The 12,548-nt window shown below is 43.9% G+C and overlaps 1 protein-coding gene across 1 annotated transcript in view; it reads left to right on the top strand.

Annotated features, from left to right (window-relative positions):
- PKDCC (protein kinase domain containing, cytoplasmic) overlaps positions 1–11,910 on the top strand; it is a 37,906-nt gene extending 25,996 nt beyond the window's left edge. The window contains exons 6-8 of the mRNA XM_074168624.1: positions 7,441–7,614; positions 9,789–9,899; positions 11,396–11,910. Of these exons, the coding sequence (XP_074024725.1) occupies positions 7,441–7,614; positions 9,789–9,874 (260 nt within the window). The 3' untranslated portion in view covers positions 9,875–9,899; positions 11,396–11,910. The remainder of the gene's footprint in view (positions 1–7,440; positions 7,615–9,788; positions 9,900–11,395) is intronic.
- Positions 11,911–12,548: the final 638 nt, after the last annotated feature.

Below are 12,548 nucleotides of genomic sequence, written 5' to 3'. Positions count from 1 at the left end.
GGCAAGTGATCCAAGGCCGTAACTTAAACATAAACTTTGAGGAAACAGTCTATTATCTATCTGAACCTATGTTTTTGAAAGGAAGACCTTCTCCTGTGAACACCACGAAGTGAGAAAGGTGATATTGATAATCAGTAGGGAAGTGACACGAAGAAAGTTCTTGTCAGCCCTAGTGTTCCCATAAATAAAGTTTAACAAGATGACATAGTCATATTACAGAAGGTCTTGGATATTAAGCTTTCACTGTGCTTCAGTTGTAAAAGATTTTATAGTGCTGTAAATTATATTATGCTCTGGACTTTGCTTTAGTATCTTAGAAACAGAGTAGAGGCGTGGGAGACATTCGATAGCTATGTATGTGTTCTGTAATCATAAATCACACTACTGTTAATGTTGATATAGGAACATTACAGTGTTTAAAACAACACCATGAACAAATACTTTTATATTCCATTGACTGTCGGTCTCTCATGCTGGAATCCAGAAAAATATGAATTAAAACAGGAACCATGTATTACTTCTGACATATGTTATCTAAAAATGATTAAATTGTTCCATTAATTATCCAGATTAAAAAGACTATAAAAAAATCTACTGATGTTCATCAGTAAAGTTCTGCCCCAGTATCAACATTTTTATTACTTACTGATTTGTACCAACTGGGTGTTTGGCCCTTGAGCTAAGCCCCAGCCCTTCAGTTAACTCAGAATTTACTCAGAAATGCGTGAAATCAGCTAACACTAGTAAATCCGATAGCTTTGTTATTCATTAAAGCTAATAGATGACCCATTATTAGGCCCGAGGGTGTGCAAGCCCACAGAAAGGCATTATTAGCTGCTGCTGTTAGTTGAAAGTACATTCTCAATGCTAAAAAAGCTGGAAGGCTGGACATAAAGCAAAGACACTTCATGTTTTCCTTTGTCTTAAGACAATTTGGCAGGATTATGCTGTATGTAAACATTTACAGTACAACAGTGTTTTGAAAAAATATTCTGCAGGGTCACTATAGCAACCTGCTTAGGAAATTGTAAATCCACCCAAGAATTACTGAAAGCAAGGGGAGTGTGTGTGTGTGTGTGTGTGTTTATGCACATGTGTAAGTGTGAGAGAAATTTCACAAGGTTGCTGGAATGTTTTTTGAGGCAATTTGTGTATCCCATGGCAGGCCACAATGTGAAGGCACAACGCATGCTGCTCAAGGCACTTGGAGGCTCAGCTGGGAACATACCACAGCCTGGTCCTTGAAAGCCCAGATTCCTGCTTTATCTGGCACTTGTGCGTTCAGTGGTTCTTTCCCAGGGACGTCAGGGCTGCTTTGTGGCCAGCTGAGGGGGAAATCATAGAATCACAGAATGGTTTGGGTTGGAAGGGACCTTAAAGATCATCTAGTTCCAACCCCCCTGCCATGGGCCGGGACACCTCCTGCTAGAGCAGGTTGCTCAAAGCCCCATCAAACCTGGCCTTGAACACCTCCAGGGATGGGGCATCCACAACTTCTCTGGGCAACCTGTTCCAGTGTCACACCACCCTCACAGTGAAGAATTTCTTTATAGTATCTAATCTAAATCTCCCGTCTTTCAGTTTAAAACTGTTGCCCCTCGTCCTGTTGCTACAGTCCCCGATAAGAGTCCCTCCCCATCTCTCCTGTAGGGCCCTTTAGGTACTGGAAGGCTGCTACAAGGTCTCCTTGGAGCCTTCTCTTCTCCAGGCTCGTCAGGCACAGAGGGCTTTTGCATCAGCAGCCGGGCAGTCCCAGCACACAGAGGAACGCAGCAGCAGGTTCCTTTGCACCCTTACCGCACTGGAAATCCAGTGGGGCTGTGTAGCTCTGTAGTGACTGGTTAGTTGTTGCTCACACCACCATCTCCACCATCGTGCAAGCCATATGCCCTATTCACTGGGCAACTTGTTCTCCTGTCGCTAAACTTTTCTAGGTCCGTCTTGGCAGCAGCGTACAGCAAAATGCTTTCTGCTGATGGGTTAGGTCCTCAGCTCCTTTCAAGAACACTAGAGAAGACACCAAGTGTCTTTTACAAATCCTGTAGGCATCTGTCTTTAAGCTTAAATACCCTGCGCACATGAACCTAGACAACTTCTGGCTCGTCCGTCATCAGCATCGTTGTTTTTATGTGCCAGATGCAGCTTACAAGCGGCCGTGGCACTGGTTCGGGCTAGTTGCCATCAGTAAATGGGTGTGAGCTGCAGAGGTGGCTGTGGGTGCAGAGCAGCTCCGCAGCCCGGTGAACGGCCCTGAGATGTGGGGCACGAGGCAGGAAAACGGCTCCAGCTGTGTCATGTTAAGGGGAATAAAATCTAAGGGAACATGTCGTTCTTCTCCTTATTTATTTGTGTTTCGGTGACAGCCTGCATACCGATTTAAATATGGCTCTACTGTAGGCACAATAGAAGCATATAAAAAGAGGCGAGCCCTACTTCGCTTCCAGCCTGCCCGCGGGAAGCAGCCAAAGGACGGAAATACTCACCAGAGGAGCAGGGCTATCTCCCGGTCTGATGGCAGAGCCCTGTCCTGCCAGGCCTGCCTGCCCTTCCAAGCAGTTGGGACTCGTCAGAAATGATTGAAAGCAGAGGCACGCGGGATACGCCTAGCATGGCGCTCTCTCAGACAGGCCAAAAAATAGCTTTCCGTAACGCTTTGCGAGGCTTCTCGTCAGAAGCATGTTTAAATGCGAGGTATTGAAGCATGAGGAAAAATCTCAGCGTAAAATGAAGCGTACCGAAAACATGAGTGTATTATTGTCTATTTAGGATGTGATTCCGTTCTCCTTAAGCTCCCTGGGAATCGGTGGGGACTGTTTGTAGAGCAAAACACTGCTCAATACCGCTTTTTGCTGAGATTGGCAAGATCAGGCTCTTTCTGCTTACTTGTAAGCAAAGCAATTAAAAGCAAATCCGGAGTCGACTGCCAGTGCTCCTCTCGAGAGGGGAGGAAAAGAGGAGGGAGGAAAAGGAGCAACAGGATTTCTCTCTCAAGGATGACCATTACTGCGTCTGTGTCATTGACCCATGGTGTATTGGCAGGTGATAACTAGAAAAGAGAACTGGGCAAATTTCCAACGAGTAGCTGTATAGTTGGTAGTAAAAATGCAATCTGGCTGCTGTGGCTGAAATAAACGGTCATTAGGACTGATTAAAGTCAGATTTAGGGTGATTCAAACGAGCTAAAAGGGGGAAACCACAGGCAGTTTCACATAGTTTATTATATACTTGTGGAGTTATTTATATGATTCAGTCTAGTACAGTGAAAATGAGTATGTTTATAGATTGTAGTCGGCTTTGGGGCAACGCAGGTGATTTTTGATGGAAAAAAATTAGAACACGATTTTAAAGCATTGGCTTTCTTTTATAGCTCTTGCACCAGTCAGTGATGCTGAGATGGCTTTTAAAGATGCCTCTTTTACCTGTCATGAGTAGGTGCTCATTTGGAAGATTACTGTGGTTGGTGTGGGGGCTGGCTAGTGCTGTAAGAAACTTCTAAGAAGATTCTGGCCTGATTGAAACAGAGTGTTTTGATTGACTAGAGCAAACTTATAAAAAGATTTAAAACCTTTTAAAAAACAAAACTTCTGAGGATTGCCCAGATTCAGCATAGCAAGATATTTTGAAATTTCATAATGTTTACAGGGCAGGACAGATGTTTTCTAGTGGGGTTTATTTGTATAACTGTGGGCAGCAAATCAGCTTCCCTGTGCGAAGCTGGAGTAAATGTCATGTGACATCAAGATGAGGCTTACTGCATTACATTTATTTGCTTCAATCCTCACAAAATTGGTAGATGGAGAAAAGGATTCTTTTTCTGTTGTGATACTGGTAGGAGCGTCTTGTGTTTCTCTGATCTGTTCCTTGCCATTACCTTGATAGACATTATGTACTCTGTGTTGAGCTACGTGTATGTACGCAAAAGTGTAAATTTATGACTGCATTTATAGCATTAGGCAAGTATTTATTGGTTTTAAACACCATTAGTCTGGAAATCGACCAGAACTTTGACCTTTTTATGATGTGATTTACTGCCATGAGCCTTCAAATTCCACGGACTCCATTTAAGCAAGTTTCGGGTCTTGGCAGGACAAAAACCTGAGCCGGAGTTGTCTTTAAACCAGTGGAGTATTGCTTAATTGAGCAAGTAACTGCACTGTAGTGACCAGGCTGATCGCTGAAGTCCATCTCTCCTGCTGGCTGGGGCTAATGGAGTGCAAGGAGGAGCAGGAGACGCCTGGCATTGCCAGGGCACATCTCGATGGAGGGGCATCCTTCAGGAGCACCCTTCTAGTTCGTGTGAGGAGTGTATTTTTTCACAACTCGTACAAATAGGAGTTAAGAGGTCAGCTCCCTAATTTGTTGCTGTGTAAACAAGAGATTCCAGGGATATTTGCCTTTGCTGTGCAAACAGGGACAGCAGCTACCTTGCTCTGCTTGAGATCAAGTGAGTTTAGGAGAGAAATGTGGTTTCCTCAGACCAGCACTCAGTTGGTGTTGCAGTGAGTTTCTGATCAGTTCTGACTGTAGTAGTTTAAGAGGAGATCCCATGTTGGCTTCCCAGGATGGTGGAAGCCCCTGGGCTAGTTTGGGAGCATGAGCCAGGGTGCAGGGCCATCACATGTCCCACTCTCTGCTCCTCGTGGCCACCTTCCCATTGGGATGGTCCTAGGGGAAGGCACTCCTGGGCAACCATCCCTGCTGCCTACCGTGCCGGCAGGCAGAGGGGATGCCTTCCTGCCTTCTCCACTCACTGCATCCAGCTCCCCTCCCCACAGGCAGTGTAGGTAGGAGACTCAAATCCCCAGACTGCAGGCAGTCGGTGGTCTGTGACAGTTTGGGGGAGCTGCCAGAACCTGCCTTTGTGGAGCCCGTGTGCCTCTGTGCTTCCACCTAGACTCCAGTGGCTGTGTTTTCACCTGTCTGGCACTTGGTGATCTCCCAGCGAACGAAAATGGTCTTTGTGTGTGGTTTGTGCTGCTGTGTACCTGTTTCACTACCCTGTTCCCATGAGCAGATGGTGGTGGTTTCCCTCGTGTAGGAACTGGTGGGGAGTGGCAAGGAGGGTAGGGATGGCCACAGGACTCTGCTGCATGGTGAGACCACCCTAAGCACCAGCGTGGAGATTTCCATCCTCTCTGCCACCTGCAGTCCAGGGCCTCCCCATCCCCATCACTGTTATTGCTGGCCTAGCACTGTCGATTAATGTGTCTAAGCTGCTCAAATGATTTACCTGTCTCGGACACCTTGAAAAAGTTAGTGGAAAGGGAGGACTTTATCTCCTACCTCTGGCAGGCCCTCAGGTCAGGTAAATCACAGCTGCTTTTTTGAAATCTGTGTTACGCCAGCTGAGAGCCTAACCCCTGAGAGCTGTACTGAGAAGAAAGAACTGTAGGCGTACTTAGAGGCATATCTACATGCAGAAGAGTTTAAAAATCAAATGATAATTCAAAATAAGGGTCTTCCAGATGGGCTCCTGCCTTGCATGGAGGAAAATTCACAATGTGACACGGGGCTGCTCTGCTTAGTGCCCTGAGGGTGTGCCGAGGGATGCTGCAGCTCCCTCCCAGCCCTGGTGCAGGGTCCAACAGGCTCCAAGAGCTCCTGTGGGAAGAGCCGGAGCACAGTCCCTACTGGTGCAGAGAACTGGGCAGAAACTTCATCATCTTCTGCTACAGCCAGTGCCATCCTTCTGTGAACGTCCTCTGTGGCGTGGGCTTTGGGGCAGTGCGGTGTTGGGTGGCATTTCTGTAGCCACGTGAAGAAAAGTTGTGGATGGTCACATTTTATATCCAGTCAACATGGCACGCACACTGACACAGATAGTTGTATATGGCACTGACAGTGGTGAATTGATTTTTTTGCATTTTGTTTGCACATACCATTTTACTGACCTTGGCTGTGAGGTACAAATCAATACCCAGCAGTTACCATACAGACATAAGAGGATATTATTCAATTTCATTCATTTGTTGTTACACTGTACAGTTGATAAGGAAATTCAAAAAAAAAAAAAAAAGGGACTTTACCTATCCAGCCAGTAGCAGTTTGATTTATGCTATGACTTCTCTTCAGAAGAAATACATATGTTTTTGATAGAGACATGACCATTTGTAATGTAAAACTGCATTTTTATTTATTTTTTTTCCTTTGTCTGTGTGAATCTGCATTTTCTGAATTAATGGAAACAGTTTTGCTTTTGATTTAAGTGGGACATGATCAGCTCTGATTTTGCTTCTTGTTTGCGAGTGTTTCTTATGGTGCTTTTAATGAGCCAGGCTTTAAAAAAAAATAATGCATTTAGTGCATTAGTTTCCCGCTATTTCATACTGCATGGTGTGAATGAACACTTGTGGATGTGTACTTCTTTTCCCAGTTGAAATGCTGGCAGTTTAGAGTAGTAGAGGCACTCGCCTTTGACTCGGTGGTGTTCGTACAATGTGCTGTCTGAAATACTAGCCGGCTGAATCTGCAATGTCAGGCAGAAAATGCCTGAACCAAAGTGACTTAAGAATAGGCTGTGAGTCAGAGCTGGCAGCTCTGGTTTCCATAATAGATACAATTAGAAGAAATACAGAATGTTATTTATTTTTTTGAATAGGACGTGGGGGGGACAGACAGGAGGGAACCATCAATTTGTGCGTCTGGACGCCAAATAGAAATGTTTATAAATGATTAGTTGAATTTGCTGATGCATTCATTAGAGAACCCCCCATCAGTGGCTGGGAAAGTGAGAGGAGCTGTGAACAGAGAACAAGAGGCAGCTCATAAAGGCAAGTGAGACTGAACGGCAGCCAAGGGAGAGGAGTAATCGGCAGGGCAGCGCGGAGGCGCTGGGCGAGGACCACGCTGACATGCTCCCGCTCCTTTTTTTTCCCCCCTTCTCTTCGGAGGCCCATCAAGCGATTCCCCCTTTTGTGCTAATCTGAGCAAGCAAAAAAAGTTTGCTTAATTAAAAGCCTGTCTTTTCTTCCTTCTCTAAAGGAGCCGGAGGAAAATAGCATGCTCTTCTGAGGGAGAGGGAGGGCTGGGAACGCCTGGTTGGGTCTCACCCCGACAATCCCACTCACTGTTAAGAAGTAGGACAGTGAGTCAGTTCATTCAAGTGGATGCTGTTTATTCAATGGGACATTCTTCCTGGAAAACTCCTAATAAAACCAAAGCCTCGCCTACGCAGCGGGGAAGGGGAAAGGGTTTTGTGCACAGACTATGTACAGACGCTTTCTGGAGAAAAAGGTGAGAAGAAGAAAGGAGGAAAGGAAAAGGAAAGTAAGGTGCAGAGCTATAAACACGTTTGGGAGAAAACCGGGGCTGGTACAGTCTAGCTCGTCACCTTTTCCATCATATATCCTGCTCCTAAGCTGTTATAATAAACTTTGCCTGTTAAAAACAAGCAATTTGCTGGAGCTTTCAAAACGATTGCTTTGCTCTGGTTATTTGCAGAGTACAGACGGGTGCCTGAAGCTTTTATTCCTGATGAGAACTACAGATGCTGGCCATCTTACCATCATAAGGGCTGCCTCCTCTCCGTGTTTGACGTCAACGAAGCCATTGAGATCTGTGACAGCTACTCCCAGTGCAAAGCTTTCGTCCTAACTAACCAGACGACTTGGACAGGTAGGTGGTGGATGCTGTGGAGGAGAAGCAGCAGCTGAATCACATATTCTGACTGCTTTAAGTGTTTTAATACAGTTTGGGGAGCGTGCTGGGCTGGGCTGTGGGAGCCACCAGCAGCAGCTAGAAGTGGGATAGTTTCTGAAGCTAGAGCCAAGGCAGTTTTGAGTTTGGTGGAGCTTCTCTTTGCCAGCTGTCAGCAGAGCAGGAACCTGTGGACAGACTCTGAGGAGCTGGCACCAGAGGGCTACAGCACGTGGACCACAGGTCTCCAAGCCGCAAGGTCTGAAATTTTATTTTAAAACACAGCAGCAGAAACAACAACAAAAGCCTGTGACCTGTTTCCGCAGTTAAATGTGCAGGACAGGGTCCAACATCTGGATTTAAATAAATCTTTCCAATCCATATGGTTGTTGCGGTTTGACACAAAACCAAACAGGTTCTCCTATGCATTTAGCTGGGACTTCCTGGCTGGTGTCAGAGATGCCCTGCTGCTGGTGGGAACACTGTTCTTCTCGCAGTAGGGCTTTGGCTAAAGGACGGCGATGAGGGAGAGTTTAAGACCAAGTAGAAGTAGAAGCAGAACTAGAACTAGAACTTCCAGGGGAAAATACCATTTGCCACTGCAACTCATTTTCTTGTCTAACCTGTGGACAGACTCTGAGGAGCAAAAGATGATATTGCTCCTGTACAATCAAATGTTGGTGCTGATTGACATCAAGTGGAGAATTGGCCCTGGCTTGCTGGTTCCACACCAGATTTGTGCCTGTTTCAGCCAACTCCAGAGCAATCTGAGCAAACAGACACATGCCTATTTCTCAGGGCAGGTCTCCAGTTCTGAGCATCACAAACAAGTAGAAACTTTAGACAGTTCATATGTTTCAGAGTATTTTTGGCATTATAATACTATGGCTTTCTGCATGTCTTCTACTTCTGGGAGGTGTAAACAGAGACTTCCATGAAACCTAGAAAAAACTAATTTATATTAACCTTGCCTGTGGCTAACCGGTGACTACTGGGTGATCATGTCACACTATCTATAGTCAGACCTTTGAAGTTAATTATTATATTAAAAAACGTAATTATTATGGGACAGGGAAGTTCATAGGAAGTTTAGAGCAGCTCCTGTCTCAGGTTATAATGTTAAAAGCAAATGAGAGATAGTAGCAATATTTCTAGTCTTATTTATCATTCCCTTTACCATGTTGCTCCTGATGCATAAGCACTCGAGTGCCGGAAATCTGCAGCATGGAAATTTGCTCAGTAGTTGAGGCTTCCCATTTGCCGTGTGATACTTTTTAAGAAAATAGTGTTATGGGAGCCCCCTAGAGAGGCAGGCTGGGAGTAGATGGCATTTGGTTTTCTGAAGTTAAAGAGAGGGAAGGCAGAGGTTGAATAGATGTGGAAAGTATCTCTGTGGCCTCTGCTCCAAGGAAAGGCAATGACAGTGGGTGTCCGTGGGACGGTACCCATCGAGGCACAGCGATGTGAGTAAGACACCAGGTGAAGAAGCATGGGGAGATACAAGAACTGTGCTGTGGCATCCACAAATGAGTGAATCCTCACCAAATTCAGCCCCACTGGCCCAGGATGTGCGTGTGGCAGGTGCCTTACACTCCCCAGGCTATTATCACTTACTGGTGGCTTTTGTATGAGAAGTGGAAACCCAGTTCCAGCTTGTTTAAAACCCAGAGCTACGGAGCAAGAGCAATTTCGGAGAAAGACTTGTTTAACACACATTGCACTGATTGGTTTTGCAAAGATTCAAGCATGCAAAGATGATATTGCTCCTGTACAATCAAATGAATGCCCCGAACCAAACCCTGTTTTTATCAGTCTTTAAAAACATTTGAAAAGATCATGTGAAATTTGTTCTAAAATATTCATACCTTCCCTTCATTTACTGTGCTAGCTATTTGCAGCCTGTATCTTGACCATAATTACATAAAATACACTGAAAGCAGAGGAGATTCAGTGTTATTCAGTGTAGACAAAAGCATTTCAGTTTTATACCAGGGGAATTTAAGAAAGAGTTCACTCTCAGATTGCCTGAAGAATGCATAGATTGAAGAAGAATATGAAATGTCAGTATTTTAAAGTTTGCAACCTTTTGCTCATCACTTCTAAATCTTTTTATTTCCCCCCCCCCCCCCCTCCCTTTTTCCTATTTGGTGCAGGTCGGCAGCTTGTCTTCTTCAAGATGGCCTCAAATCATATCTTGCCTGATCCTGACAAGATAACATATGTGAAGGTGACAGACTGACACCTAAAGTGGCTCAGTCTGACGCGTGAGTGACAAGAGCTGTTTGTGTATAAATATGGGCAGCTGTTAGGTATGAGGCGGCTGTGGCCGGAGAGATAATTGCACTATTACTCATTCTAATCTATAGAGTGCTAAACAAAACTTTAAAGAAATAACCTGCATGACCAGGATGAATGTGCAATAAAACAACATTTTGAAAATGTGATTTTTTTTAAAGAAAAAACAAAGCAAAATACAAGATATGATACACTGTTAGGGTATAATTTTGGTTATAAATCAGCTGGCAGCTCTGGCTTTTCTAACCAAGGTTAGCATAATGTTTCTGACCTGTGCGTGTGTTCCCAGGGATGAAAGTCGATCATTTCTATGGGAAGTCTGTATCCTCCGCGCTGATATTTATTTGGGCAGGTACAATCACAACAGAGTAACTGAAGCGTATCAGTTTGTAAACTGAGTAACAAATGTTACTGAAGACAATCAACATTTGTGTTAAAGCTATCAAACATGCAGTGCCGATGTATTTGTCAAAAGGAAGGAATTGGTTATGTTTAGAATTGCAAGACTGTAGCTAATTTTCGGTTTTGCTTCCCATGTTATCATAAAGTTTCACTTTTAATTTAAAAGAGCCATTTTGTAGGTCAAGCAAATCGCATAAGCATATGAATGGTCCCACTGAAAGGGTAGGGACTTACCCAAGTGCCGAGTGCTTTGCTGAATAGGGGTAGGCCTAAGCATATGCTTACAATTAAGCCTGTGCTTAAGACTTTTGTTGAATCGAGTTTGAATTGTTCAGGAAGCCACATCTTTGACAGACTGGCAAAGCAATCCAGCTGGTGGAACAGTACTAGTTTAATGACTATCTTGCAGTTATTCGCATTTTTTATCATCAAATCCTTGGTTTTCTAAGGCACCGCTTGCTAATTCTTAGAGTGAATGAAGTAAATGACCTTAATAATGTCAAATGAATGCTAGCCTTAATTCTATATAAAATGCGTTTTACAGGCATGGTGTGTCTAGAGAATTTGCTTTCAATGAAAGCAATAAAGTAAATGCTAAAGTGACCAATGTCATACTGTTTTGTAGTTTGTACAGTCAGGAAAAAAATGTGCTTTTGTTTCTCAAATAGTTTATTTTTGTAAAAAAAAAAATAAAAGATAAATACAATTTCTTTCATGCTCAATTTTTTTTTTGTGTTGCAACTAAATGCCTACATCCAGTGAGGACTTAGATATAATGTATTTGGTGTAAACTGAAGCCTGAGATATTTTTTCCAGGAAGGATCTGAGGTTGTTCCAGTGGCTCCCAGTGAGGGGTGTGTTTCTGGGGGTACACGGTGACTTCGGTTGCCTGTTGCAAAGCAAGTGGCCATTAGAAGATAAGATTTGAGCAGACTTTCTCTGTCTTGAGTCTCATTGGTACAAGTCTTTTAACATTTGAAAGAGATGCAGATGAGAGCAGAACCTGAAGGAATTACTCATTGGGCTAAATGGTGGGTTTTCTTACTGGGCTTTCTTTACCAAGGAGGGCGTGAGAAGGAGAGCAGGAGAGCCAGGGAAGCTGGGCAGAAGTGCTCTTAGCCTGTGTGGCTATGCAGGAGAGAAGGTGACATCGTCAGCAGTGGATCTCGTCTCACCATGGTTCCTCTGAGGTCACCGATACCCTATCGACTTCTGGCAATGGACTGAAATGACACGCTGTAATGGCTGTAACTCACAAATTATCAAGCTCCCAGCCGTAATAGCTCAGCTGATTGTGTCGCCATGCACTTAGGAACCCATCAATCATGCTGTGGTAATAAACAAACACTACAGATTCTTTTAAAATTGCTACGTAAATCATGCCAACACATACTGCACAGTTCATTGAAGTGATATGAGTTTTTGGCACTGGGGTGCTGGTATGTATTTTGAAAGTCTTTAACCTCCCATGATTGCCTTTTAAGCACTGTACACTGCTCCAAAAATCCTCAGCATTTAAAAACAATGTGAATGGTTAAATTCTTTAGTTGCGTTCCTAGGTAAAATCTATCAACATTTAAAAGAAAAAAAAAAAATAATAGATAGCCAGGGTAATTCAGTCAGGTAACTTAGAATAATTTCATTCCATCACTTTTGGCACACCAGAAAAAAGTGACTCAAGTCAGGAATTGTTTACCCCTGGAATTAAACAAACTTGCCAAACCAATTTACATCAGTTTTTGCAAACAGAGATCAAGTAAGCAAGGAAGAAATGTAGCCATGAGCCAAGAAGCTGGATTATAAATTTCAGCGGTAATCAACTTTATACAGGCAGTTTTATAACTCTTTGAGAGTAAGACTTTCCAGTGGAAATGCTGATTAAAATCCTAATAAGAGAGGTGTGATACTACAATAGGTGAATTTAATAGCTGTAATAAGCACTGGTAAAAGACTAAATTTATGGGGAGAAAGTGTCTTTGGCAGCAGTGGGTCTGATTCAGCAAAGTGCCTGCCTGGCACTTGTGGCATGGAAACCTCTGAGAAGCCATGGAGGAGGAAGAGGAGGAGAAGGAAGCAAGGCACAAAGTGAGCTGGCAGGCCTGGGCCAGCCACCCTGGGAACTGCTCCATGGTGTCTGTGGAAAAGGTATTTCTATCTGTTTTCCGCCTAACATTTTAACTGTTTTTTACATTTCCTGGCTTCCTTAAGCCACAAGG

This window comes from Numenius arquata, chromosome 2, assembly GCF_964106895.1.
Source record: "Numenius arquata chromosome 2, bNumArq3.hap1.1, whole genome shotgun sequence".
In the NCBI taxonomy this organism is placed as follows: domain Eukaryota; kingdom Metazoa; phylum Chordata; class Aves; order Charadriiformes; family Scolopacidae; genus Numenius; species Numenius arquata.
This window is presented reverse-complemented; position numbering and strand designations above follow the sequence as displayed.